The following is a 25,838-nucleotide window of genomic DNA, read 5'->3' as shown; positions in this document are numbered from 1 at the left end:
AGGCCTCTGAACCGGCACATATCGTTGTGATGAACCGCGTTCATTGAGCCGATATTACTGTAATATCTTTTTTTCCTCATGCTGTAGGTCTTAAGTTAATACTTCGCAGCCAGCTTTTAAGTCGGGTCAAGAGTAACTGCCTACTGATACTTCAAGATTCTGCGGCTCCGTATGGGTTACCACTATAGTGTTAACTACTTTGTACTCTTTACTTTAATTTTTAAAATAATTTTTAATTGAGTTTTCAACTTAGAATTTTTGAATAACTTCAAAAAAAGAAAATTCTAATTAGTTGGAAAATATTTAAACTCAAAAATAAATAAAATAATATTTTTAAAAAATAAATATTTAAATATTTGGTTAACCACCAAAACCACTGTACAATTTTCTCTCAAGACTTCAAAAACCATGGAAAGATGAGCTTTAGTAGACCCTAACAGAACTGTAAGTTATTGATGTCAAAAACTGGATTAAGCGACCCACCCAAAAGGTGGTGCCGGCTGCCTGACCACTTTTTCATAGTAGGGGAGAAAGTACGCTTCTATCAGACATGCCCCTTTTCTCTTTTGTGTCAGCCGACACTTCTCCGTCCTCCGGTGTAACCGAGCTTTCCCTCAGTGGTTTACTTATACATTCGAGTCGATTGGATAGCCGCTAGTACGGCATTATTGAAAGCTCACAAAATTTAAGGTAATTTGCCACACTCTATTTATAGGAATGGTTTTATATATCGCGATAAGTCAAGTCGCGGATTGAGCTGCACATATTGATTAGGCATATATTTCCGCCTATGCACGTGGGTTTCCACAGTCATTGACACTTTAGATACAAATGTAATAACTCCAATTCAAATCGGGCTTTTAGATTCATTTGTTTATCACTATTTTTTCGGATCAGTGAAAACTTTACGCAAATCCACATTATTTGTTTGTAATCGCTGCTGTCATCCTTTACTTATTTAAGGATGGCTTGACTTCGGCTTGTCATGGCTTTCCTATGCAATGTTCACTCAGACTTGGTAGCCACAGAATGCTTGTTTTCTTTGGACTGCTTTTATAGAAGCTCGGTGTCAAAGATGTACTTGAAATGCCACTTCAATTGGGTTTCCCATTACAAAAAGAAATATCGCAGAGTAATCGTTCTTAATCCGAATCCTTTTCTATCTCTTATTCCAAAAAAAGCAATTTTTCAATTATGTAAAAATTTAAGAAACAATAATTGTCATAAAAATAAATGTTCTGGCCTTGAGCTCGAATCGAACCTGAAATCCTCATACAGATTAATTTATAGTTGACTTGTTTCTTTTTATAACCGGCAGGGCTTGGAATTTTTCTTCCAAAGCTTCCAAATAATTCTGTAGTTCTCATTCGTTCGATTTCATTATGAACCTACCAATTTGAAATTGCTACTTTCTCAGCATATAGTCGAAGCTTTTCTCTATCAACAGAGCCAATTCCCTGATAAATCTAGCTTATTTTCTACTCGAATTCTAAGTATTTCCTACCTGCATATTCATTACTAATTTTTGTGTAAATCTCTATCGTTAAGCTCTATTATTCTTCCACACTATTCTTCCACATACATCTTATTAATGATGTTAGTGATAGTGTGTCTCTATAACATTCACCACATTTCTTTAAACACTTAATTTTTTCTCTTGTTATACGTTTTCGCTCTTCACAAAGTTTCTACATTCTCTTAATCCTGCTTACTTATTGTCAACACTAACATGAAAGTTAGCACCATCCATTCGTGTTGCTGTTAACCCAGCACCGTGGCTAAGCTACAACACACATCTTTTTATTCCTTACCAAAGTTCTTTACTACTACTCAGTAGTTTCTTAGGCAAGTTACTATTTTTTTTACCTCTCACGTCTACAGCTCTAGCGTCTCGTTTCGATCTCTCTCTTTCGCACTCCACACTTTTAAATTTTTTGACTGCCTTAAGAGGCTTCGGATAGCTATTTTTTTATGCTATTCTTTTTTGTCAAATTTTTTTCTTTTTATTGCAATTTATTCCTTCAACCTCATCCACTTGCTTAGTTAGTCTAACTAGTAGTCCATTTTTGTTCTAGTGCATGTAATATATGTATATTGTGTAAACTTTTACTTCTACTTCCTTTTAGCAAGTTTCTTCGATTTGGCTTCCTCAGCATACACTGCAAGAAATGGTGCTAGTAAAATCAACAAATCGGTTCTGTTGTTCTTGACTTAACGGAGATTCGGTGAAATTGATCGAATTATGGTTAATTCGACCGAGTCCTTTCTCAAGCGAACAAATTAGTTTAGTAATTTCAACAGAAGAGAAATTGTAGCTCTTAAGTTAACAAAATTCTGTAAAATTGACAGATTCCTAATCAATCTAACTGATTTTTTTGTTAACACAACTGATTTCACTGGTCATTTCAACCGCGATCAACAGTCAATACATGAGCAAATTTCAAAGAGAATTTTACGCTCACTGCGCTCTCTACTTTGTACTTATGTATGCTGTGTACTATGTGTATGCACATATTTACGTATGTATATGGCGGCCGCCGTGGTGTGATGGTAGCGTGCTCCGCCTACCACACCGAAGACCCTGGGTTCACACCCCGGGCAAAGCAACATAAAAATTTTAGAAATAAGGTTTTTCAATTAGAAGAAATTTTTCCTAAGCGGGATCGCCCCTCGGCACTGTTCGGCAAGCACTCCGAGTGTATTTCTGCCATGAAAAGATCTCAGTGAAAACTCATCTGCCTTGCAAATGCCGCAACATAGGTACTTTCGTACAAAGCTGTCGCAACAACTTTTCTTGTTCATTTGACTACTAAAACGGTCAATTACGAATCAACGATTTGTGCGCAGCTGATTTAACATCTTGTTGCGATGGATAAAAATTGACAGAAATTTGGGTTGAATTGACCCCTATTTCGGTTTATTTTACCAGTTTTTTTCTTTCAGTGTAATCGTCGTAACTTTATCCATTTTATCTTTACATGCATACATATGTATACCCGTATGCTCATTCCTGCTCACTACTCCATTGGATTTCTTTTGCAGTAAATTTTACTTTTTGATGCTCATTTTATAGTTCCTAGCTAACTGTAGGTTTTTTTTTCATGTGTCAACTGGGCGTGTGCTGTGCCATGCCGTAACTTGGTTTGGTCGTCATCGTTAGCTTCCTGAATTAGCATAATGTCATTTAGGTTTTTATTGTTCTTCATTTATTGTGCTTTTATTTTGTTTTTCATATTTTATTTCTTCTACATATATAACACTTGCATATTTATTCAAGAGATATTTCCTTCCTCTTGTTCTTCTCTCATCTTTTGCTCCTGTTGCCTGCTGTTCTTCCTCTCTGGTCGCATATTTTATGTGTTGTGACTCCCAGTGTGGGGTGGATTACTTGCGTTGCTGTGGTTATAAAACTTCGAATTGTTGTTCTATTGTTACTGTTTTTCTTTTTCTCTTATTATTGTTGTTGTTGTTCCTACTATTGCCATGCTTGTCCTTGTTGCGGCCGACTGTCATGGTTATGTAAATAGTCGTAATTTTAAAACTTTGCTCAATGCTTTTTATGCTCGCATAGAAATATTCATACGAACGTACATAGCTAAAACAAATATAGAAATACTCAGATTACCCTCTAAGAATCTTAGCTAAGTTTAAGTACACTTTGTAGTAACTAGTTACTAACTCGTTATATATAAACTAACTTCTAAGTAGTTGATTTTAAGATAGCTACAAATTACCGACTTTTATGTTAGTTTAAAACTTTTATGTTAAATTAAAATTAGTTGATTCGTTCAAATTTTTTAGGGAGAGTGGTTTTACCTGGTAGATTTTCGGAAACGCTTCGATATACAACACATTTCTCATGGGGTTAGACCAAAGTAGAAAGGATTTCTGGATGTCTTTGACGGGATGGCAACGGAAGGCGTGGTTCGTCTCTTGGGGAGACATTTAGTTTCTTTTTCTTCAAATGTTTTGAACGTAGTTGTGTGCTCCCTCCTGCAATAAAATGAACTTTAATAATGACAATGACATACAATTCGATCACACATCTTTGAAATCAGTAATTTAACATTGCACCATCGAATGTAGTTTCCCGAAAACTTTTTTTTTTAAATCGTATAAATAAACTGAGATGACCTGAAAGTTTTGACTTAGTTCATGCAAGTCATTTGCTCGGCAGTATCTCAGTTCTAGTTCTAGAAAACCTTACATATTTCGCGCCCGGTAAAGAGTAAGAAGCCGTTGACCAAATTATGATTTTGATCAGTAACACAGTGGACACCTTCTGAGAGTCGCCTCACTAGAAGTTATCAAGAAGTACGTTACACCACCATCCTGAAGAACCCCGTCTTTGGATTTGCGGTTTCGTTTCTAGAGCGAGATGCCAGAATGACAGTTCTTATCCAAATATGACTTAGGGAAGCTTGTGCTTTGGTCCCTGAACATTACAAACCGCTATTCGGCATCCTGAAGAAGGTCAAATGACAGTAAATGTGAACTCTAGCTTTCTTAAAGTTAAGATGTGACTAAAAGAAAATATTCCATCAAAGAGGTCCCCAGGTAATATTAACAACTGCCGTTCTTTAATGCTTTTTTTTAATGTAAAAGTGGTGATAATCTTAGACCGAGAGCTGCTTCTTCTTTCTATACCGGAAAGAGAGATTCAATTAAACTGTGTATATTATCTGTTGCTTTATTAGGCCATACTTTGGATGTTTGATACTGACACTTCTGGCTTTGTCGAAGTTGTATCTTGAATATTGGGAGGAAGGAAGGATTAATCAGGAACGAACCATACACTTTTGAATACAGCTACAGCAAATTCCTCGCCCGTACTACAAGAGTGAGTCGCAATGCTTAGCTAATGCAGAAACTACTACGGCGTGCGGCAGCATGAATTGCAAAAGGCAAGGACACTGCATGATGCTGCGGAGACGAAGTAGCATACATAGCAGAAGAAAGGGCCTGTTAGAGTAGTCAAGGAAGGAAAGGACACTGGCCACTTCGCCTTCCTCCTGAGAAAACGGATCCCCCTTTTAACAGCGCTTGCAGGAGCTGCATGGAGGAGTGCAGCAAAATAGCAGTTTCACACTATCCGAGCGAATGCCAAGCTCTATCACATATTAGGATTCAAAATATAGCCAAATACTCCGTAAAATATAGGACAGATTTCAGCCAAATGTTTTGAACCGACTAGCTTAATAAAAACAGCAGCAGTCGGTTTTAGGAGAAAGCGCATCGAAATTGTGCCCCATGCACTACTTTGGGCTGGGTCTTTAAGTATTCGGGTAGCACAATAACCAACCAACAAGAGAGCTTTTCTAAATAGGCATCCTGGGTATGGTAGTACCGTCTTGAGGTTCAGCACTGCGTTAGAATTTGAAAGTTGTTAAAAAGTTTTATTGATTGTTGCTTTCATGGCCTTGAAACTAGCCAAAAGTTAGTTGATAGTTAATTAGTACAAAGTTAGTTAGCTTGTTTATTGGATTGAGTATTCCCAACAGGCACAATCTTTCTATTAGGGTGGATCTTAAAAAAATAAAATAAAAAACAAAACTGTTTACCGTACCGTTCAACCCCTATAACGATAATATCAAGGTCATAAATACCACTTTTAAAATTTGATTCCGATTTGGTGTCTACTAAGGGGCTTTGCACAAGGGTTATAGTAAATATTTCTCTATGGGGACTTAAAAAGTAACCAAACATTTTTTTTTTGTTTCACCATAGGGCAGTTTGAGCGTGAATCCTTGTAGAAGACGCCCTCGCTATAGTATAATCGATTTTGGTTATTCAAAAATTTAATACCCAAATATTTTTGGGTCTCCAAAACCCAATCTTAACTTCGACCCCTGTGCGAAACTCTTTACCGCCTGCAGTCAGGATCAAAAGGTTAAATTTGATATTTTCGAGCTTTGTCTTACCATTTGAATGAGTAAGGCTGAAGAAAATTGATTATTTGATTTATAAGGACTACCCTAATGTACATTGTGGATACAGACTTATGCATGTCTATGCTTTTTGAAATAGCAACTGCTGTTAAACCTTATTCGGTTGTCTCGCTTGCCTTGTTGCTATTGCACTAACAGCTTCTTGCGGTTGATGCCGTAATGCCAACAGCGTGTTATCAGCAAAGTAAGCAACTGTGACCAACATCAACAACAAGAACAACAACAACAGTCAACATACATACTTCTAGTATATGGATAATTCTTACTTATCCAACTAACTTTATTTCACAAAAATGTTTTTTTTTTTTCAAATTTTCTTGACAACTGCGGTGGTAACTCTGCTGGTTCTCTGTATAAGTTTCAACATTTACGTTCAGCTTTGTGAAGTTTTTTTTATTGAAATGAATACCACTAATTAAAAAAAAAAAAATTTTTTTTTTGTCAAATTCTGTGCCCAGAGAATTGCATACGAGAATTTTTAGGATGAAAATGAGATTATAAATGCAAATGTTAAATTAAACATCACAGCTGTAGAGTAGGAATGAAGTGTGGTGAAGGAACTCTAGAGGAATGTGGTTTGTTAGTAATAAAATGAGGTTTGCTGATTCAAAATGCGAGCAGAAATATAGCATTTCGAACAATCTTTTGAATTTTACGGCTTTCTATGGCTTTCACTTTGGTAGAACAGGACGCAGAATCATCAAAGCATGATCCGAATTAAGCTGTCTTTGCTGGAGCGTACACTCAATACAAACGGTTTAAAAATCGATCGACATTCATTCACTCCTGGCCGGTCACTTGTTCTTCACCTTCATAAGTTATAAAAAAGTGTAACCTTAGTAGAGAAGCTTTTGAAATCCTTTCAAAGAATAGCTTTAACCGCAAGCATATTCCAAAATAACAAACGTCTTTCTACTTTTAGTAATAAAAACCACTTAATTCTTGTAATGTCGTAGCGGAGCTCCGAGCAACGAGTTGAGGTAGAATAATTGCTTGATAACGTAGTTAGAGGCACTACTCAACAATATGTTCAAATAATCCACTCTCTAACCCCTCGGCAAAATTTAAACTTCAAAGGTAACACATTTCTGGTAGTTAAGTCTTTGCGTATGTCTAACGACAACTGGGCAATATTCCCTAGACATCGTGGACGTCATCCATTATCTCTAACCCGACGCAAACAAAAGGTACGAGTACCATGTATTGTCCTAAGTTCAAGGCGTCTAGAAATCTATTGTAATTGCATAAGTTAATTAGAGCTGAAGTTAACACACTTTGGCAACTTTACCAAAAACAAATAACTTCGAGAATTTTCCGAAGAGTTTCGTCGGCTTCTTATCGGTAAAAACCGATACCGACATGTTATTGCTTAGTTATCGGCTTATTATCGACAACAAATTATTCTAGTTATCGGTTGGATATCGGGTTATATCGCCGAACCACTGGTTTTTTATTGCGTATTTATCGGCTTGTTAAGAACGGGTTAAAGGTCTGTCATCGGTTTTATATTGAAATCGTAACGCTATCTGTTTCATAAAAAATCGATAACATGACTATATCGAATTGTTAACCATTAGGCTAAGAAATCGATATCAAATAGAATTTTTTTTATAACAAATTGACATCTATCGAAAAACAAATCCAGAGCATTTTTATAATATGTAGATAATTTTTCGACGACAAAGCGATAGCTCTTGAAGAAAAAATCGATAAGACGGCTATTAAAAATTGATAAAATTCCGATAAGAAATCATCAAATTTTTGATATCCAATCAACACTTTCGTTATCAAGTCGATAACTTGTTTATACATATCGATAACTTTCCAATTTCAACATAGAGATAATTTTTAAATAACAAATCGATAAAATTTCCATAAAAAATTGATGGTCATCCAATAATGAATAGACATGCTGGCTACTACAAATAGAAAACGCCGCGATAAGAAATCGACAACTTTTCGATATCAAACCATTTTTTTTTTTGTTAAAAAAATCGTAAGTCGGTATAAATGATTGAGAAATCATTAAGAAATAGATAACTAAGTTTTCTATAAATAATGGATATCTTTCGATAGTAAATGCATAGATTTTCGATAACAAACCGATAACTCGCCGATAAGAAATTAGAACACGTCCATAATTTGTACGTCGACAAAAAAACATGCACACTTTAATAACCAATTTATACCACGAATTCGGTTACGGTTTTGACTCCTAATTTTTTTTTATCTCTTCATTCTTCTTTTCTTTCATTTCCATTCCTTTTTTCTCTTTTTCGTTTCTTCTCTTTTCTCTTATTTATTTTCCCTTCATTTCCCTTAATATATACATAAATAATCGGATGACATCCTGTACAAAGAACGTAAAAATACTCGTAGAATAGATAAGGAAATTCGCGCCTTGAAATATGCAACGTATTTTTTTTAACCATTATCATATTATTTTCCCGAAATAAAATAAAGATGGGTGGTGTATACCTTCGATAAGATTTAGGTCGGCCTTATTCTATGGCAGAAATACTCTCGGAGTGTTTGCCAAAATAGAGCATACTTACAGGCGATAAATATCAAAATTTCCTCTCTATTATCTTCCACGTGTTTTGTGCAAAGATTTGCTCTAAGAGAAACGTTCCAGCTTCCTTTTAATTGCTATTCCAAACGATGTTGTAGAAAATTACACAAAAAAGCTTTCGTGAAAGTGATAACGGAATGAAATATTCCTCAAAATGTTTCCTGATACAATTATACCACAAAAGTATACACCAACTGCATATACACATCCGATATGTATTTTATCCTGTCTTTCATTGATTCTAAATTAGCTCAAGCAAAATAGTACAAATTGAAAACGACCATAGCAATGCAATTTAAACAAAGAATGCAAACCGCTTTCAAGCTTGTACTATACTTCATTATGATTTGAAGTTATTGCATCACCAAATTGCTCTTGCATGAGGCAAATTCACAGATGGACTCCGAAGGGCATCTGCTATGCCAATATACTCGGAGGCCTCACCAAATCACTGCCGAGAGGTGTATTTGTTGAAGAACGCCGCTTTGCCTAAAAGTATGCAACGTTAAGAGATATTTGTGTTTAATGACTGTCATATCGCCAGATCCGGGTGATTACCTCTAGTATAACTGCAGGCATGTCCTCAAACATTGCATATTTTAAGGCGTGAGCAAATTTTGTTTGCAAATACATGACTCACACTGCAAAAAATATTCAAATAAACTTAAACGAAAAGGTTTCATCTATACCAGAATTTCAAAAAGCACTTATAAACAAAAATATGAAAAATTCCCCCACCACTATTAATAGTTTTCTTTTTCTTCTTCTTTATCTTTTCAGAACACAGCCTTTCAACTGCGAATATGATAAAGTAACTCTGAAAATATATTTTCACTCAAATTATTATTCTTCGACGCAAAAGAAATCCAACATTCCAACTCCTGCAATATTTTCCTAACAACTCAAATAAATTTAATTTTAACTTTTAAGAATTTTTTTTTCCAACTTAAAAAAAAAAAATTAAAGCAGAAGCGGAAATCAGTAAACGTGCTAGAGTGTTTGAAGAAACATTTTCGTATTCGACAAAGTTAAGTCAAAGTTAATGTAAAAGAGCAATAAAACTGAATGAAAGTTCTGGTTAAAATAGCAACAACAACAAAAAATACGGAAATCAAAAGAAAATATTAAGTGAAAAGAAATTAAAAGTCGCAAGGAGGTAAATAAGTAACAAACTTTATTGTGATTTGATAAATAATAATAACTAAACGCGAAGAAGCATTAAATGAAGAAAAATAAATAAAAGGAAAGAGAAAGAAAAGAACAAAATAACCAAACTAACGAAAAGTAACAAATTGTTGTAAGAAAATAATTAAATTGTGGTAAGAAAATAAATAAATTGCAAGAATAAAAAAAAAAATATACCAAAAAATAAATAAAAAAAAAATGTTACACGAACCGCAAATCAAACGAATCAAAATGTCGTGTCGTAGCTGCCATATTGCCAACGGCTTCACGGTCGTCGCAGCGACGCAAGTCTTCCTCATATTGACGATATTCGTGATTGGGAATTTAAGTGCCTGGCAGGAGAATGTGCGGCCGAAACTTTATGTGGAATTAGGTAAGTTGAAATAAGAAAGGAAGTGGAGAAAATTTTTAGCAAGAAAATTATTTATAACATAAATGTATGTATATGTATTGGGTAGAATAGGGTTAGAGTGTAGACCCTGTAGGAGAAATTTACTTGACATTTTTGCTTATGTCAGACGAATTATGGAATAGTCGGATTTTAGCGATGATCAATAACAAAAACTATTGTATAAAGCAATTTGAACATGTCTCGCTAATTAAGGTTTTTCAATTAGAAGAAAATTTTTCTAAGCGGGGTCGCCCCTCGGCAGTGTTTGGCAAGCGCTCCGGGTGTATTTCTGCCATGAATAGCTCTCAGTGAAAACTCATCTGCCTTGCAGATGCCGTTCGAAGTCGGCATAAAATTATGTAGGTCCCATTCGGCCAATTTGTAGGGAAAATCAAGAGGAGCACGACGCAAATTGGAAGAGAAGCTCGACCTTAGATCTCTTCGGAGGTTATCGCGCCTTACATTTATTTTTTTTACTTAATAATATTGGTATAATAGTGAACAGTGAAAGTACTGCTTATAAAAGCAATGCTATAAACCCAATGTTACTAAGCTCTTAGAGCGCGCCTATAATTATTCCACATAATTGGGATTTAAAAGTATAAAGAATTAGTATGTATGTACCTAAATGGTGAATAAAGGAATAGCAAAAAAGGCAACACTTAGAGACCAATTGCAAAGCGAGTGGATAAAGCCATCTGCATTTACACTAGTATAAAGTATGAATGTTGGAGATTTCAATTTCAATGCTAAGCTCCCGAGAAGCTAGCAAAGACGTGAATGCTGTTGTCACACTCGCCTGTATAAAATTGTTTCAAGTAGGAAGAAGGTCCCTCAAAAGAACGCGAGAGGTCCTACGAAATGGTTAAAGCTCCTCCTATGATAAACTTGAGAAATCATATGAAAGTTGCTTTGATACCAAAAATAATTGCATAAACATTCGAGTCAAGAAAGATATCGGCCCAAACTTCTGCAGGAACAATAATATATATCTGGTAAGCGAGTCTGCCGCGAGAAATGATTTCTCGTCGAGCTCACGTGATTGAATTATTAATTATATGTAGGGATTTCTTTCATTTCTCGCTTTTAATTCGCGGCAGGCTTAAGAAATATTCTTCTTCAAGAAATAACTTAGGTTTATTTTCCGAAATGTACGTATTTTTTCTCACATAAAAATTAGGGCGTTCTACCCGTACATTAATACATCAGAGCTACAAGTGCTCGCCCCCAACTGAGAAAATTTCGTGCTCTTACAGGGGCTCCGGGCCTCAGTCCCTCAATAAAATTGTTCTCCTAAATACGGATTCTTCTCGTTTCTTCTTACTTGTAACAATATTTCTGCATACGGACACACACTGCTGTGACTGAATAATGAACCCAAATGATGTTTGTTTCTTGAAGGAGGGCTTTTGGATCGATTTTGAATTCTTCGTCGAGTGGAGAAGTGGAGTCTACCACAGTTGTGAGCTCGGATCGGTGTTAGTTCCTGAGTCCAATGTAGGACTGGCACATACATATATTGCGCTAGTTGTAGGAAGAGTCGGTGTGGTTTATGCTTTGACGGCGTCTTAGGCGATGTAATTTCAAACCCTTAGGTCAAAATTTACTCTAGTTCTTTGCAGTTAGACTTTAATATTTCGTGTTGTAATATTGCTATCGTCCTTTTTATCGCTCTTTGGGCGCGAATGAGCGTGTCCTGATAACCCACATTCTGCTGCGGATCCCCAGAAGTAAACGACGGACAAGAAGTGTGATCGCTGCCGCCTTGTCTGCTTATTTTTCCGACACTATAGATATTTGATGTATATAGAAACTATTTTCCATCATCGCTTATCAAAATTAGGGTATAGATAAACAACAGCAACTACAAATGCATTAATACCGGTTTTAGGGAGCTTGAAACGAAGGTATTTGAAATAAGACTTAAGTGCTTTGAACTTGTTCGAAGGACAGACTGAAAAGAGATAACAAACTCTCCAGTTCATACTCAGCGTGAAAGGTTGTGCAGATCTTGACTTTGCTTACTACTGCTAAGAAGGAATAATCATAGATGACACACCGTCAGGCGAAGTATGGCAAGACAGCTAGGTACACAATGATATGAGAAATTCTAGTGCTTGAAAGGGAGGGCTTTAGGATATGGGATCTACGTGATTTGGCAGACGTAGTATAGCAGTAAGACAGAGTAATTTTTTAAAAACTAGTCCACAAAAAAAAACGTCAAAACGGTGTCCGCAAACTCAAAAGCGGTAAACTCAATCTGCTATGCCAAAGCGTCGTAACAATTTTCGTCTTAAACAAAATGTCCCTAACAAAAGGCTCTAAATCCAAAATCCCCGAAAATGTTAAGGGTCTAACTACAAATAAGAAAATTTCCCACAGGGTGCGTTTTTAATCCCCACTAAAATACAAGCATGCCTTCATCCATATTAATTTTACTTCTACACTTGAATCAAAAAAACTTTGTATTCCAAATAGTGGCTCATTCGCGTGGCGGTGCCACTCCTTCCACGAATACGTCTGCCAATCTTTTTTTTGTTGTTGTGTTGAAAGTTTTGTGTTTATTTTTATACATTTTTGGCTGGCAATTAGTGTTGTATTTCCGCGCTTCGAGCAGCAGTAGCGCGTGTCAAGTGTGTTAACGGTGCGTTTATGTGTTAGCAAACGTGTATTTATGTATGTGTGCATGTCTGTATTAGAGATATACGCCGCCTATAAACGCCGTCGCCGCCGCCGATTAGGGTCGTTTTTCGCACGCCGCCGCCAAATATCAAAAATATCGGCGCGGCGGTGGCGGCGTCCGGCGCGTTACTATATCCCTGCAAAAATCGCGAGTACTCCATGCATGCATGTATGGAGTACTCGCTATGGACCAAGCGAGTGCTCCAAAATTAACCACAATTCATACAAAAAATATGGTCCAATTAACATAGCGATGTCCTAGGACCGGACCATATACTCCAGCTCCGCATTACATCAGAGTAATCCATGGAGTACCCACAGTCCAATCAACATCGTGTAGTGTTTACAATCGTTAAAAACGAACAATGATCGGCTTACAATATGTTCGTGTAGAAACATGAGTTGGTCCATTGCTGCATTACAGTGGAGTATAATGGTAAGTACTCCAGTGGACCACATGATCCAACGATTTTTGCAGGGTATTTTCTACTCGTTTAAGACTGTTTAGGCCATTTATTGTTCATGTCGAAAATTGGTCGGATATGGTCGAAAGTGGTGTCAACGGATGCGCATCACTGCCAGTTATAAGAAACTAATTGCGAAGTTTAACTCTTTCTACTGTTCAAAAGTTATTTAAAATAAAATAATTAAAAAAAAAATTTTTAAGTTAAACGGTTTTATTGAAAACAATACTTACATGAAGTAATAATAATACTAAAATCTAGAAAATAATTAGGTAGGTCCTAGGTACTAGTCATCACACTCCTCATCAATCGAGGGCGTTGATCAGACAAATAAATAAAAGCGTTGGGCGCGTAAAATTTCTAAAAATGTGAGGCGTAGCATAACCTGATTAAGATTCAGTTGGTCTTATATATGACTATCAATAGAAATATGACGCGTCCAACGCTTTTATTTAATTGTCTGATCAACGCCCTAGATTGATAAGGAGTGTGATGACTAGTACCTAGGACCTACCTAATTATTTTCTAGCTTTTCGTATTATTATTATTTCATGTAAGTATTGTTTTCAATAAAACCGTTTAACTTAAAATTTTTTTTTAAATTATTTTATTTTCAAGTTTTTAGTCTTTATTTAATTTCTCAATCTATTTAGTTCATTTAGTGACTCATTATTACAAGGACTCTTTCCTGACAATTTGTTACAACCTAAGTCCTCAATACATAATCCTTCCAAATACTTTACTCGACTCTGCGCCACGTATGCTTGTCCCTCCTCCAACTCCAAAATATTTTGATGTCAAGTGACATGACATGACTACTGGACTGTATGCAATATTTGTTCCAAATATGAGCCAAATCGGGCCACAAATACGATTTTTGTGAATATATCGATCCTTGCGCCAGCTAGCGGCGATTTTTTTTCATAAGTCGCTTTTTTTTGGTGAATATCTCGATCCATGCGCCACCTAGAGGCAATTTTTTTCACAGGTCGATTTCTATTCTTGCATGTATTATGTGTTCCAAATATGAGCCAAACCGGACCACAAATGCGAATTTTGCGAATATCTCGATCCATGGGCCACCTAGGCGATTTTTTTTCACAGGTCGATTTCTATTTGTGCATGTATTACGTGTTCCAAATATGAGCCAAATCGGACCACAAATGCGAATTTTGCGAATATCTCGATCCATGCGCCACCTAGCGGCGATTTTTTTTCACAGGTCGATTTCTATTCTTGCGTGTATTATGTGTTCCAAATATGAGCCAAATCGGACCACAAATGCGAATTTTGCGAATATCTCGATCCTTGCGGCACCTAGCGGCGATTTTTTTTATTATTACATTGTCATCGGGTTCTGAACTATATTCCAAGTTTCAAGCTTGTAGCTTATCGGGAAGTTACTTAAATTTCAATTACCAGATTCGTTCACAACGGCCGTGCGGCCGTGCATGCGGTCTGCCTGTCAACTCAAGCTAAATAAAACCGTTTAAAAAACAGGCGCCTTCGATGTCAGCTTAACACGGACTTTGCATCACCCAATTCACCAAGTTATTAAAACAAAACACTAAAAGAAAAGTTATATATCTAATAAATTTATAAGCTCACTTTCCATATTTAAAAAAAAAAATTAATAATGAACAATGAATTTAAATAAAATGACCCAAGGCGAACATGTTTTCAAATTGTCCTCAAGTTGTTAAAAAAAGCAAATTAACCAAAAAAGGTGCCGATTTAAAAAATATTTATATTGTGATTGGCTGAAAGACTAAGCGAAATCAGTGACGCAAAATCCTTTGAAATGATTCTTACCTCATACTTAAGTTGAGGATATATGTACGTATAAGGGTTTGAAAAATCACTTGGGCTTACATTCAAACATCTGTTGTCTATTTGCGAAATTATACAATAGGGTCTGAAATGTTAATTTTCATTTTGACACTTAATCCTTCAACACCCAAGTCTCCCGGTTTGAGATTTCCTAAAGTTGGCTGCCCTATCCAAAACTAGTCCCTTGGAGTGAATCACATTGATTATAGCTTATCAACCAAGTTTAAATATCACCTACACGTTACGGCTTCTTTTACAAATGTGAATACGTAGGCACATATATTTACCAGGTGAGGCTTTGTCCTTCGCAAGAACACTCAAAGTGGTGAAGTAAAAGCTTTCCCAAGACAGTCGAACTAATGACCGTGTATGCTACTACCCTAACGTAGTGGACAGTCGAACTAGTCTGAAAACTGAAGCTACGGGGTAATGAGCTCTTATAGCATAAGACCGGAAACAGAAGTTAACATATTTCAACTTAAAATCGGTCGACTTTCATTCTAAAATATGGTTTTGATTTAACGAAGACTATTGAAATCAATGTTGTGAACACAAACGCCTGCATACTTTGTTCTACCTTTAAAAATTTTATCCAGGGTCCTTGTAAAATTTTAATTATGTAGATGCGCCGAAGATTATACGATTTTCACCCATTACGCAATGACATCCACTTAGACTGCTTATGATTTCGAGGGCGGCATCTTTGGCCGAATAGTCACTCCCTAACGTTTCAAGGTGTTTCTCTGGTGTAGCTCGGCAGCATAGCGCGACAACAGCATTTGTTGGAAAGTCCTTGGAGGTACACCTAGAGCTTCTAGGAAAGTGACGTCAACGAAGGTATGAGTTCGAAGTCGCAGTCCTATAGCTTCTGTGCTGGTATATGGTGTGAGGGTCAGGAGGCGTGGTAGAGACTTGTGGTCGGGATTGCTACTGTTCGCACATCGGGAATAGCTCTTAAAAACAGCCGAAACAACTGGAGGCGCCCTGTGCCACGAGAGTCATGAGTATTAAAAGACCATTAATAGCAACCGTAAGTCGCCTTTGTGCGTGGCCGCCAAGGAGCCACAAATGATTTAAAGGAATTGTGTTCGCGACGATTATTAAGAGTTAGCCCTGGGTGAAACTACGCTTTGCACGAGATATACAGACAAAAGTGTGACTATTTTATGTATCTCTATTTCTTTTCAGCTGACCCAGCAGTACCAATTCCAAAGGCCGGGGTTAGGTTCGAAGCCTTTCTGGAGTAAGCGAACGAGGGACAGACCCTCAGCAAGGAGCTACTCCTGAAAATTTTTGAACGGTCTGCGAGATCTTGAGGCAAATCCCCGGATCTTTCCAAAATGGCCAACACGTTGATTTCCTTAAATACATACAAACAAAACCTTTCCTAAATATAATTTTTTTAAATAGAAAAATCAAGCTTTTTAAAGTAAGAACACCGGCGTAGGCCGGCGCCGCCGATAAAGTGATCGGCGTAAACCTCTAGTCTGTATGGAGATATTCGTTGGAATATTTGTGGCAAGTCCAACATGCCACATTTGGCGGCACATGTGTTGGATGGAGGCCTTCGGCGCATAGTGGCTTGTGTCATTTTATGAAATGTGAAAATAAAATCGTAAATAAAATACATAATGAGCAACAACAACAACAAAAATGCAATAAACAGTTACGGTTATATGCTTTGTAGGCTTGTATGCGAGCGAGCCTGTGCGTCATTGTCATACTAATAATTTTTGCAAAACAAGTCATCGTTGCTATCAGCGCGATAGCCAGGGGATTCGCAAGTGGTTCTTGTGCCGCACCTTAGAACTATTAATTTTGGGGAAAAGTTTCTATGGCAGTGGTGGTGAAGAATACTAAACAAATTTAAGTTGAAAGTATTTCTCGACATGAAAGGGTCCTTCAATAAAGCTAGTTGTGGAATGATCGAATTGAATTTATCGACAAAATTTTAAGGAAGGAAACTCTCGTGGAAGACTGGTGATGATATCCAGGGAGAGGTAAAAAGGGCCATTACTCAAGTTGCTGATCGATCCTCTAGTCTACGCCGATGTCATGACATTACTTGTAAGGGGAGGCTAGGGAGCGATCACTCTATTGAAATCAAGAGGAAGTAAATGGAGCCACGAAGATAGCGATTTTAGGGGAGATGTGACAATCATACCAGAAAGTTCTGTTTAAAGATGTCGGAGAAGGTATATTATATCACAAATGAAGGTACTAAAAGGCATAGCAGGCAAAATTTAAAAAACTGTGGCCTCGCTGAGCATTGTAGCGTCTTGCAAACTCGGATGGAGCTGTTGAAATGTTGTGTAATATCTGATAAGTGACCAAGTTCAAAAGCCTTCGAAACATTGTTAAATATGTGGGGTTTGGTTCATTGTGGCCATTCCAAATAGAAGAATCTTATTCGGACTGAATCACGATGATGGGTAATCTCAGCTTTAATTGTTGCACAGTGATATAGTTCAAAAGATGGCTGATCTCTCTCTGGGTAAGTCCTACCCGAAGCACTTTCGCTTAGTCCTCGCAAAATCCGTACAGTGAAGCACTTCGATGATGGATGTTTACAGTACCTATATTAAGACGAACAGCAGATTTCTATGAGAATTCCAATCACCGCGCATACATAAAATTTTCGAAACCCAATGAGTTTGGAAGAGGCAGTGTCTGCCCGCATATGTTGGTTAAGTCAAGGCCTATCTGTACAATAGCAGAATACAGGTGGCAATTGGAACTCCAAGTCCAAGTTACTTTAAAGCAAGTTTGGGATTCCCTGAATTGTATCAAAGTGCCTGAATTGCTGTTCAAGAAAATAAAAATTCCTTGACCGTGGGATCAATAGCCAGCGCAGGCGATGCATTCCACTCACAGCTTCCTTATTTGTGGTGACATCTGATTGGAATACGCTACACTGATCAGGAGGCTTGCGGATATTGCGGCTTGTATACACATTCTGACCCAAATAAGGGTGCTTTTGAAATCAACTATTTCCATTGGTTTGAAGCTTGGAGTTTTAAGGTGATGCGTCACAAAGCTCTAGCGAAATGAACGCATCGATCACCTAGGATAATAGTGGTGTTTTGACTCTGACTAAAATCACTTCAGCTGTACCTTATTAAAAATTTTCCAAACTTCTTGCTTTATTTGAATCGAAAAAAGCTCCGTTCAAAAAGGTTAATGAGTAGTTTTTTGTTAAAAGGGGTATCAAATATTGCAGATGGTCCCTTCTCGGGCGCCAGTTTATGAACTTCAGTTTTATAATAATCTTATTTAGATTAATTTGCATTAGACTATATGTAGAAAGCAGGCTTAAATTAGACGACGTCATCTGCTGCCCAGACACTTCTTGTAATTAAGTAAAAAATCTGAGAATCGGCACCAACTTCATAACCCTTACGAAATTTTGTTTCATTTCATTCATGGCGCATACCGAGCGATATTGGGAATGAGAAAGTATACCTACTGTCACATTTCGACAGCATAGGGTACACGGGCTTCAACTGAGATGGAGAAAACAGATAGAATTTGTACTCCCCCGTTCTCCCAGTTGGCGTCAGTTATCTCAAAGCAGAACCTCTCGTCCAACTTACTGTACAACGTTCAAATTCGCCTAGGCGTCCGTCAATATATGCTATTTGGGAAATCAGCTTCAGTTATAGCGCAGCTAAAACACTTCGACCAGTTTTTCATTAACCCTCTCAAAGATATTTTCAAAACTGGTGGTGGCTGGGTTTTAAGTTATTTTTAAGCATTTCGAGCCACAATTGGAACGAATTCACAGTAATTAAAAACATTTCTTTTGTACCTCCTTTTCCTAATCCAACTACGCTTCTGCCTGCCGCCGTTAACTCTACAACGTCACGGGCATATTTTTAACACAGCAAGGCCATAACGAAGCGAAGCGAACGACAGTCGCGTTTAATTGCGTGAAATGAAAATGCGCACGTACGATGCGTTTAATGTGCATATATTTATGTTATGTTGTCATCAGCGGCGACTAGACAGAGCTATCGACACAATGAGTTGAAGGCAGCGTGTGATCCGTACATGGTCTTGCACTAGAGGGAGGCCAAGTAGGTGGCGCAGAACTTTGATAACATGCAATACAGCAAATGGAACAAGTTCTGGAACAACTTCCCCCTTTCATTTTCCTTACCTCATGCCCTCCGAAAGCAGCAAAGCTGTTAGTCATACGTTAAATGAATAAAATTTTGCTTACTTGCTTGGCTTGTGCTTGCGCTTTGTCTCTTTGTGTCTCTATGCATAGTTTTCACGAAATGTAAACCGCAGGCGACTCACGCACTGACACCTTTTATGGACATATTACCGGTATTGGATTGTGTCGCTGGTGCGTTTGTTGTTGTTTTTTCCTTTTGGTAATTGTTGTTTATTGTTATTGCAATTTTGTCGATAGCAACCGCAGATTCTTAATTGAGTTCACCGGAAATGCGTATAATTTCAACTCGATCGATGCATACCCGTGGACATGTTGAATGTTCGTGTTTTTTTTTATTGTTGTTTTCAACATCGCTGTCAATATTTTAGCTACTACAATGTTGCTACATTACTTTCATACCTTTGAATAAACACCTAATGTTGCATGTCCAGTGAATAATAGCTGGCTTAAATCATGACACTTGACATCCTATGAGAGTTATGGTAATAATTATTCGTAAATTTTTGGAATGCAGTTTTATTATGAGATGAAAGAAATTGGAGTGATGAAAGGGGAATGTGTTATAAAAACCTATTCACATTCATTTTTAGAAGACAGGTAGGCAGTGTGATATCACCTCGACAGTGTGATATCACATCGAACTAGAGCTTACGATTTCTCGAGCTTACGAGTCTCGCCTTCTCGCGAGATTCTCGAATGACTTGTAAGGCTCGTAGATTCGCGAGCTTCTCGACATTCAATTTAATCGATTCATCGGCCGTTTTATATAGAGCTTATGATTTCTTCTGGAGCACAAGCGAAAATTTCCACAAAACCACAACTAAAAACACCGAAATGTATAGAATACTGCCAATGCAGCGACTGAATTGAAAGTCGAGAAGCTGGCGAGTATTACGAGTACTTCGACACACGAGAATCTCGCGTGAAGTCGATTTCTCCGGTCTCGAAAATCTCGCTTGTGTTCGAGAAGCACTACTAAGCCCAACATCGAACTAGACGTTCCCCTTTAAAGTTGCAAGATCAGACTGCACTTGAAATTTTTTTCATGCTTTGTTTGCGGTGTTATCTGTTTGCTTTCAACGATCATGATGTTTTGATCTATTTCCCACAGTACTCTATTCCACAAATCACATCACTTAAAATTGACGATATGGCCAAAGAAAGATATCCTAGCAAGTCACTAAGTGTTTATTTCGCCACTGTTTAATCCAAAATTCTTACCCATGAAGTTGAACTTCCCGTTACTCTCGTGTTCCGGATAGAACATTACCATCATTAAGGGTGCTTAATCGCTCAAGCTTTTTGGTCGCTCCGGAACAAGCCACGCCAGATACACCTGTTTCGCGACAACTAACACCAATTGTGAGCACCAAGGGAAATCAAGTCACCTTCAACCTTCCATTTCCAACTTAGTGGAGGTCTCCCCTGCCTCTGCTTCCAAACGTTGGTATCGATTAAAATATATTTTTAGCCAGAGCGTTGTCGTCCTTTCGTATAACTTGACATAATCCTTTTTAACATCGAAGACTTCTGCAGTTTTAATAAATCGGTCTTAGTCATTTCGTAGAACACGGATAATTTTAGAATAAATGGCGCCAATTGTTTCGAATTTTTTATGTCTCCCTTTAAATATGCCAAAGTTGTAAAAAGTAATTTTTTCCATGTTAAGTTTTTTTTCACATGGAAAACACACAAATGAGTCGTCGACATCCTCCCTATCAAAATACAATGCACCATCCACGACTGCGCTTATTTAAGTGGACGATAAAAATAAACGAGTTTATATATTTTAGTCAGAAAAATTTTCATGGAAAATATATTTATAATTTGCATAAGAACAGAAGGAAAAAATATTCAATGTCTTTTACTTTAGTTGAATTGGGGCGCATATGAATTTACATATAAATAAACATAAAAGGATGGAAGTATATTTTTAGTGAATATTAATTTGTATATACCCAGCTGTAGTAACTCATTTAGTTTTGATCTTATTCACATAGTTCAAGCAATGTAACTGCTCATTGAAGCTTATGTATCGGACGCAAATCATCTCTGGCAGAGTTCCATTCATTTCGACAGTAAAGATATGGAAACTATGATTCTATGTTTTCTTCACTCCGAGATTGCAGGGAAAGCCAGAGAACAGCCTCTAGTCGGCTCAGGAGAAGTAACATAAAAAAAATATGTTTAGACAAACATAAGAAAATAAATTTGTCCCTAACTGCATCGATGTTAGAATTACAAATTCGTATTTGGTGGCCGAGCAGGGACCTTTTGAAAGCTTTATGAAACCTTTATTTAGAGGGATTGTAAAATCCAACTTTAAAAAGAGCAAAGCATCGCAAGGAGTATTCACTAATTCTTTAAAAATCGTGAAACCTATAGACAGATATGATTCCAGTAAGGCGCATATTTTTGATCTAGATCTTCTTGTACGAAGATACGCATCACGATACAACACTCTTCAATAAAGCATATTCTTTGTTATTTTTTCAATTGATCTCGCTGAATAAGAGAATTTGTAAGCGGTTGCGCATTCAAAAAGGCAAAGTTGAACCATTTCCCTCTTCTTCTAAGAGGTTCTTCATATTTTTAGAAATCGATGATCTAATTTAAGTAGGACAAAGTCTCCCTTATTTAAGGTACTGAAACCTGCAAATTATGGCAGAACTTATCTGCCAAGGGTCTTCTATGCCAATTTGTAATGGTTCATCGCTCCATTACCAGTAGAACGAGACCTCGGTTAATGGGATCACTACATGTCAAAATAAAAAAAAAGGTGTGAAGTTGCCCTATCCATAAGTAGGGAAGGTACGACTGCTAGGCACATTAATACCCTGGAATAAAATAATCCTGCTATCCAAGAGATCTGATGACAGTGTTTGTGTAGCGCAACTATTTGAACTGTCCACCACACCTCACCGTATCTACCAGACAAGGTTCTGGCGACACCAATTTCCTCACGTAACGAGCGAGTTGGAGGGCCTAAAGGGCTCCATGTGGACACATTAAATCATTCCCTAGACTGTCGGGTTAGTGCCTTAATGGGGGTATTTTCAATATTCGCACAATCTTCTCCTAAATGAAGAAGAGGAAAAATAAGAAAAAGAAGAAGAAGGAGCGGTAGGGGAACAAGGAGTGAAACAAGCAGAAGCAGGTGTGGTAGAAGAATGAGTAGAAGAAGCAGAAGGTGTGGTCGAAGAAGAAGCAGAAAAAGAAGATATATGGATGCAACAGATGTGTGTACCTTTTCAACTTATGACTCCTATTCGAGCAGCCATATAATAAAATACACAGTCTTAGACAGATTTGCAGGGAGGGGGAGAGATGTAAAGAAGGTTTATTTGGCTAAAGTCGGCAATGTATGCTGGTATCTGATAAGTATCTGCTTTAAACATGAACAAATATATCAAGCTCTGCGCTCCGAACGAAAAAGTCGTAACGACATTGTACGTGTGTTAAAGGTACGATCGATGCACCCAGGAAAATCTCGTATTGGAGGAGCTTTCCGCCTGCCTCTGCAGAAAAAATATGTGTATACCGCTGGGAAGCTCTTAAATCGGTCCGCATATCTGTACTTGATCCGCTCTGCCAGTTTTCCTAATCGCTTCCTAACACTCTGGTCCCGAGTCCTGCTGAGCGGGGAGTAGTGTTACGATACACGCTTTTATATCGAGCTGTTAGATACACGACAGACGCTACCGATTCCCCAGTTAGCTTCTAAACCCACTATGTCAAAGTGGTTTTGTCAGGTTGTCGCGTGATCATCGGATCAACTATCATCGACAACCATTTATTGCTGCCCATTGCCCATTATGGCCAGCCATCGTGTATCGCTGCTGATTAGATACAATCGATAGCTACTTACTGTTGACTTTTCACAGCTCTCCGCTCATAGGTGGTTGAATGCAGACAACATTTCGTCCTTTGAACACCGCTTGTCGACTTGTTGACGTTCTTCCGCCGCGCTTTCTTTATCATGTTTCAAATAGTTTCCTTCTACAGCCCTAGTTGTGTGGTGACCAAATATTCTTATTGAAGCGCTTCTTTGATCCTTAAGTAAATCCACATCACAATGCCAACGGTCGGAGAGTTACTAGGTTTGAGGAGAGGACTAGGTTTGAACAATGTCACACATTTGTAGTACTTGAAAAATTTCACAGCGGGGTATATGTGTATGGTTTCTTACAAATCTAGATATCCTCAACTCTTTTAATAAGGTAAGAACGCTGAGCTGACTTCGAAGATTAGTTTGGGAAAAAAGGGAAGAAAAAATATTGTCGGGAGAGAAGAGTGGGGAACTAGAAAGATGTTGTTGTAGCAACGCTTATACAAACATGTAAAATTAAAAATAACTCAACACGTTTAAGAAAAAAGTGCATATTATTAAGAGCGCATTTGGCAGCAAAGAAAATTGAGATGAACTGCAATGAGTGAGCGCTTATTGCTTGGTGCAAGGGTAGTGAGTGCTGCCACACATTTACTGCAAGAATTGCAAGCAAAGGATATAAAGGATTGGAGTGCGCGCGTGTGTGTGTGATTGTGACAGTGACATGTCTGACTGGTAGAAGGCATTTGATAATATTTATACGTTTGTATGCAGCATAGCAACGCGGGAGCAAATAACTCTGTTGGGCTGACGGACGGACAAAAAGAATCCGCACACACAAAGCGCACTCCAGCGTGACATACATAAATAAGTAAACGCTTGCGAATCTGAGTTTTGTATATATAATATAGTTGTATTTAGTTGAAGTTGTGAATGTGTTGCAAGTACTGGGTATGCGGCAAAAGCATTTGTAGTGTGTCAAAGGAATGGCAAAGCAATTGTCAGGAATGTGTTGCACAGAAATGACAGCGCAAGCCAATGCACAAGTGAGACTGACTACGTAAAAAATAAATAGAATAAGCAGCAAGTAGAAGCAGACAATCAGAGGACGCTAGTAAATAATAAGAGAGATAAAAAAAAAACTTTAAGTAAAAAAAAAGCAAAATCGTATAACGCAAAGGCATACACTTTGCAAGCTGTAAAGGGGTTCCAGCATAGTTGTTCCACCAACAAACACGTACGCAAGCATTGTGTAGAACTGTCAGCGCAAATGACTAAATTGTCTGCACGTTTGAGAGAAAAAATCAGTAATAGCTTAGGTGGTGCAATGGTCAGGGGCGGGGATGCCTAGAGATGCTAGAAACTACATAGCTGTGGAGCAAATCTGCCACTCAAGCCACTCATGTCTAAGCTTACTTACATGCATACGATTGAGCTTCATTTTGGCAACGTGGACAGTGGGATATTAACTCCCATAGTGACGAAGAAAAATTTAATAAAAAAAAAAAAAAAAAAAACAAAAAAATATAAATAGAAAAAAATAAAAAATAAAAATAAACAAAATAAAATAAAGTTAAATAAAAAATAATTATAAAATAAAATAAAATAATAATAAAATAATAAAAAAATATTAAATAAAACAATAGTAAAATAAAATAAAAATAATAATTATTATAAGATAAAGCAATAAAATAAAGTAAACTAACAAAAAAACAAATTATAAAAATATAAAAAAATAAAATAATAAAAAACATAAAATAATAGTAGAATAAAATAAAATAAAATAATAGTAAAATAAAATAACATAAAATAAAATACGATAAAATAAAATAATATAATGAAATATGCTATAATATAATATAAAAGAAGATAAAATAAAATAAAACGAAATGAAATAAAATTAAGTAAAAACAAGTAAGGAAGGCTAAGTTCGGGTGTAACCGACATACTCAGCTGAGAGCTTTGGAGACAAAATAAGGGAAAATCACCATGTAGGAAAATGAACCTAGGGTAACCCTGGAATGTGCTTGTATGACATGGGTATCAAATGGAAGGTATTAATGAGGGTTTTAAAAGGAAGTGGCCCTTAGTTGTATATGTGAAGGCGTTTTCGAGATATCGACCCAAATGTGGACCAGAGTGACCCAGAACATCATCTGTCGGGTACCGCTAATTTATTTATATATGTAATACCACGAACAGTATTCCTGCCAAGATTCCAAGGGCTTTTGATTTCGCCCTGCAGAACTTTTTCATTCTTCTCTTAATATGGTAGGTGTCACACCCATTTTACAAAGTTTTTTCAAAAGTTACATTTTGCGTCAATAAACCAATCAAATTACCATGTTTCATCTCTTTTTTCATATTTGGTACAGAATTATGGCATTTTTTTCATTTTTCGATATCGCAAAAGTGGGCGTGGTCATAGTCGGATTTCGGCCATATTTTATACCAAGATAAAGTGAGTTCAGATAAGTACGTGAACTAAGCTTAGTTAAGATATATCGATTTTTGCTCAAGTTATCGTGTTAACGGCCGAGCGGAAGGACAGACGGTCGACTGTGTATAAAAACTGGGCGTGTCTTTTATCGATTTCGCCCATCTTCACAGAAAACAGTTATCGTCATAGAATCTATGCACACACCAAATTTCACAAGGATTGGTAAATTTTTGTTCGACTTATGGCATTAAAAGTATTCTAGATAAACTAAATGAAAAAGGGCGGAACCACGCCCATTTTGAAATTTTCTTTTATTT

At 37.1% G+C, this 25,838-nt stretch overlaps 1 protein-coding gene across 1 annotated transcript in view; it reads left to right on the top strand.

Moving 5' to 3' along the window:
- Nucleotides 1-25,838, top strand: part of Sema1a (semaphorin 1a) — a 678,660-nt gene that overhangs the window by 102,538 nt on the left and 550,284 nt on the right. The window contains 1 exon segment of the mRNA XM_067764629.1: nt 9,301-10,078. Coding sequence (XP_067620730.1) covers nt 9,904-10,078 — 175 coding nt within the window. The 5' untranslated portion in view covers nt 9,301-9,903.

Source organism: Eurosta solidaginis, chromosome 2 (assembly GCF_040869045.1).
Source record: "Eurosta solidaginis isolate ZX-2024a chromosome 2, ASM4086904v1, whole genome shotgun sequence".
Lineage (NCBI taxonomy): Eukaryota > Metazoa > Arthropoda > Insecta > Diptera > Tephritidae > Eurosta > Eurosta solidaginis.
Note: the sequence above shows the minus strand (reverse complement) of the source record. Positions and strands in the feature narration are given on the sequence as shown.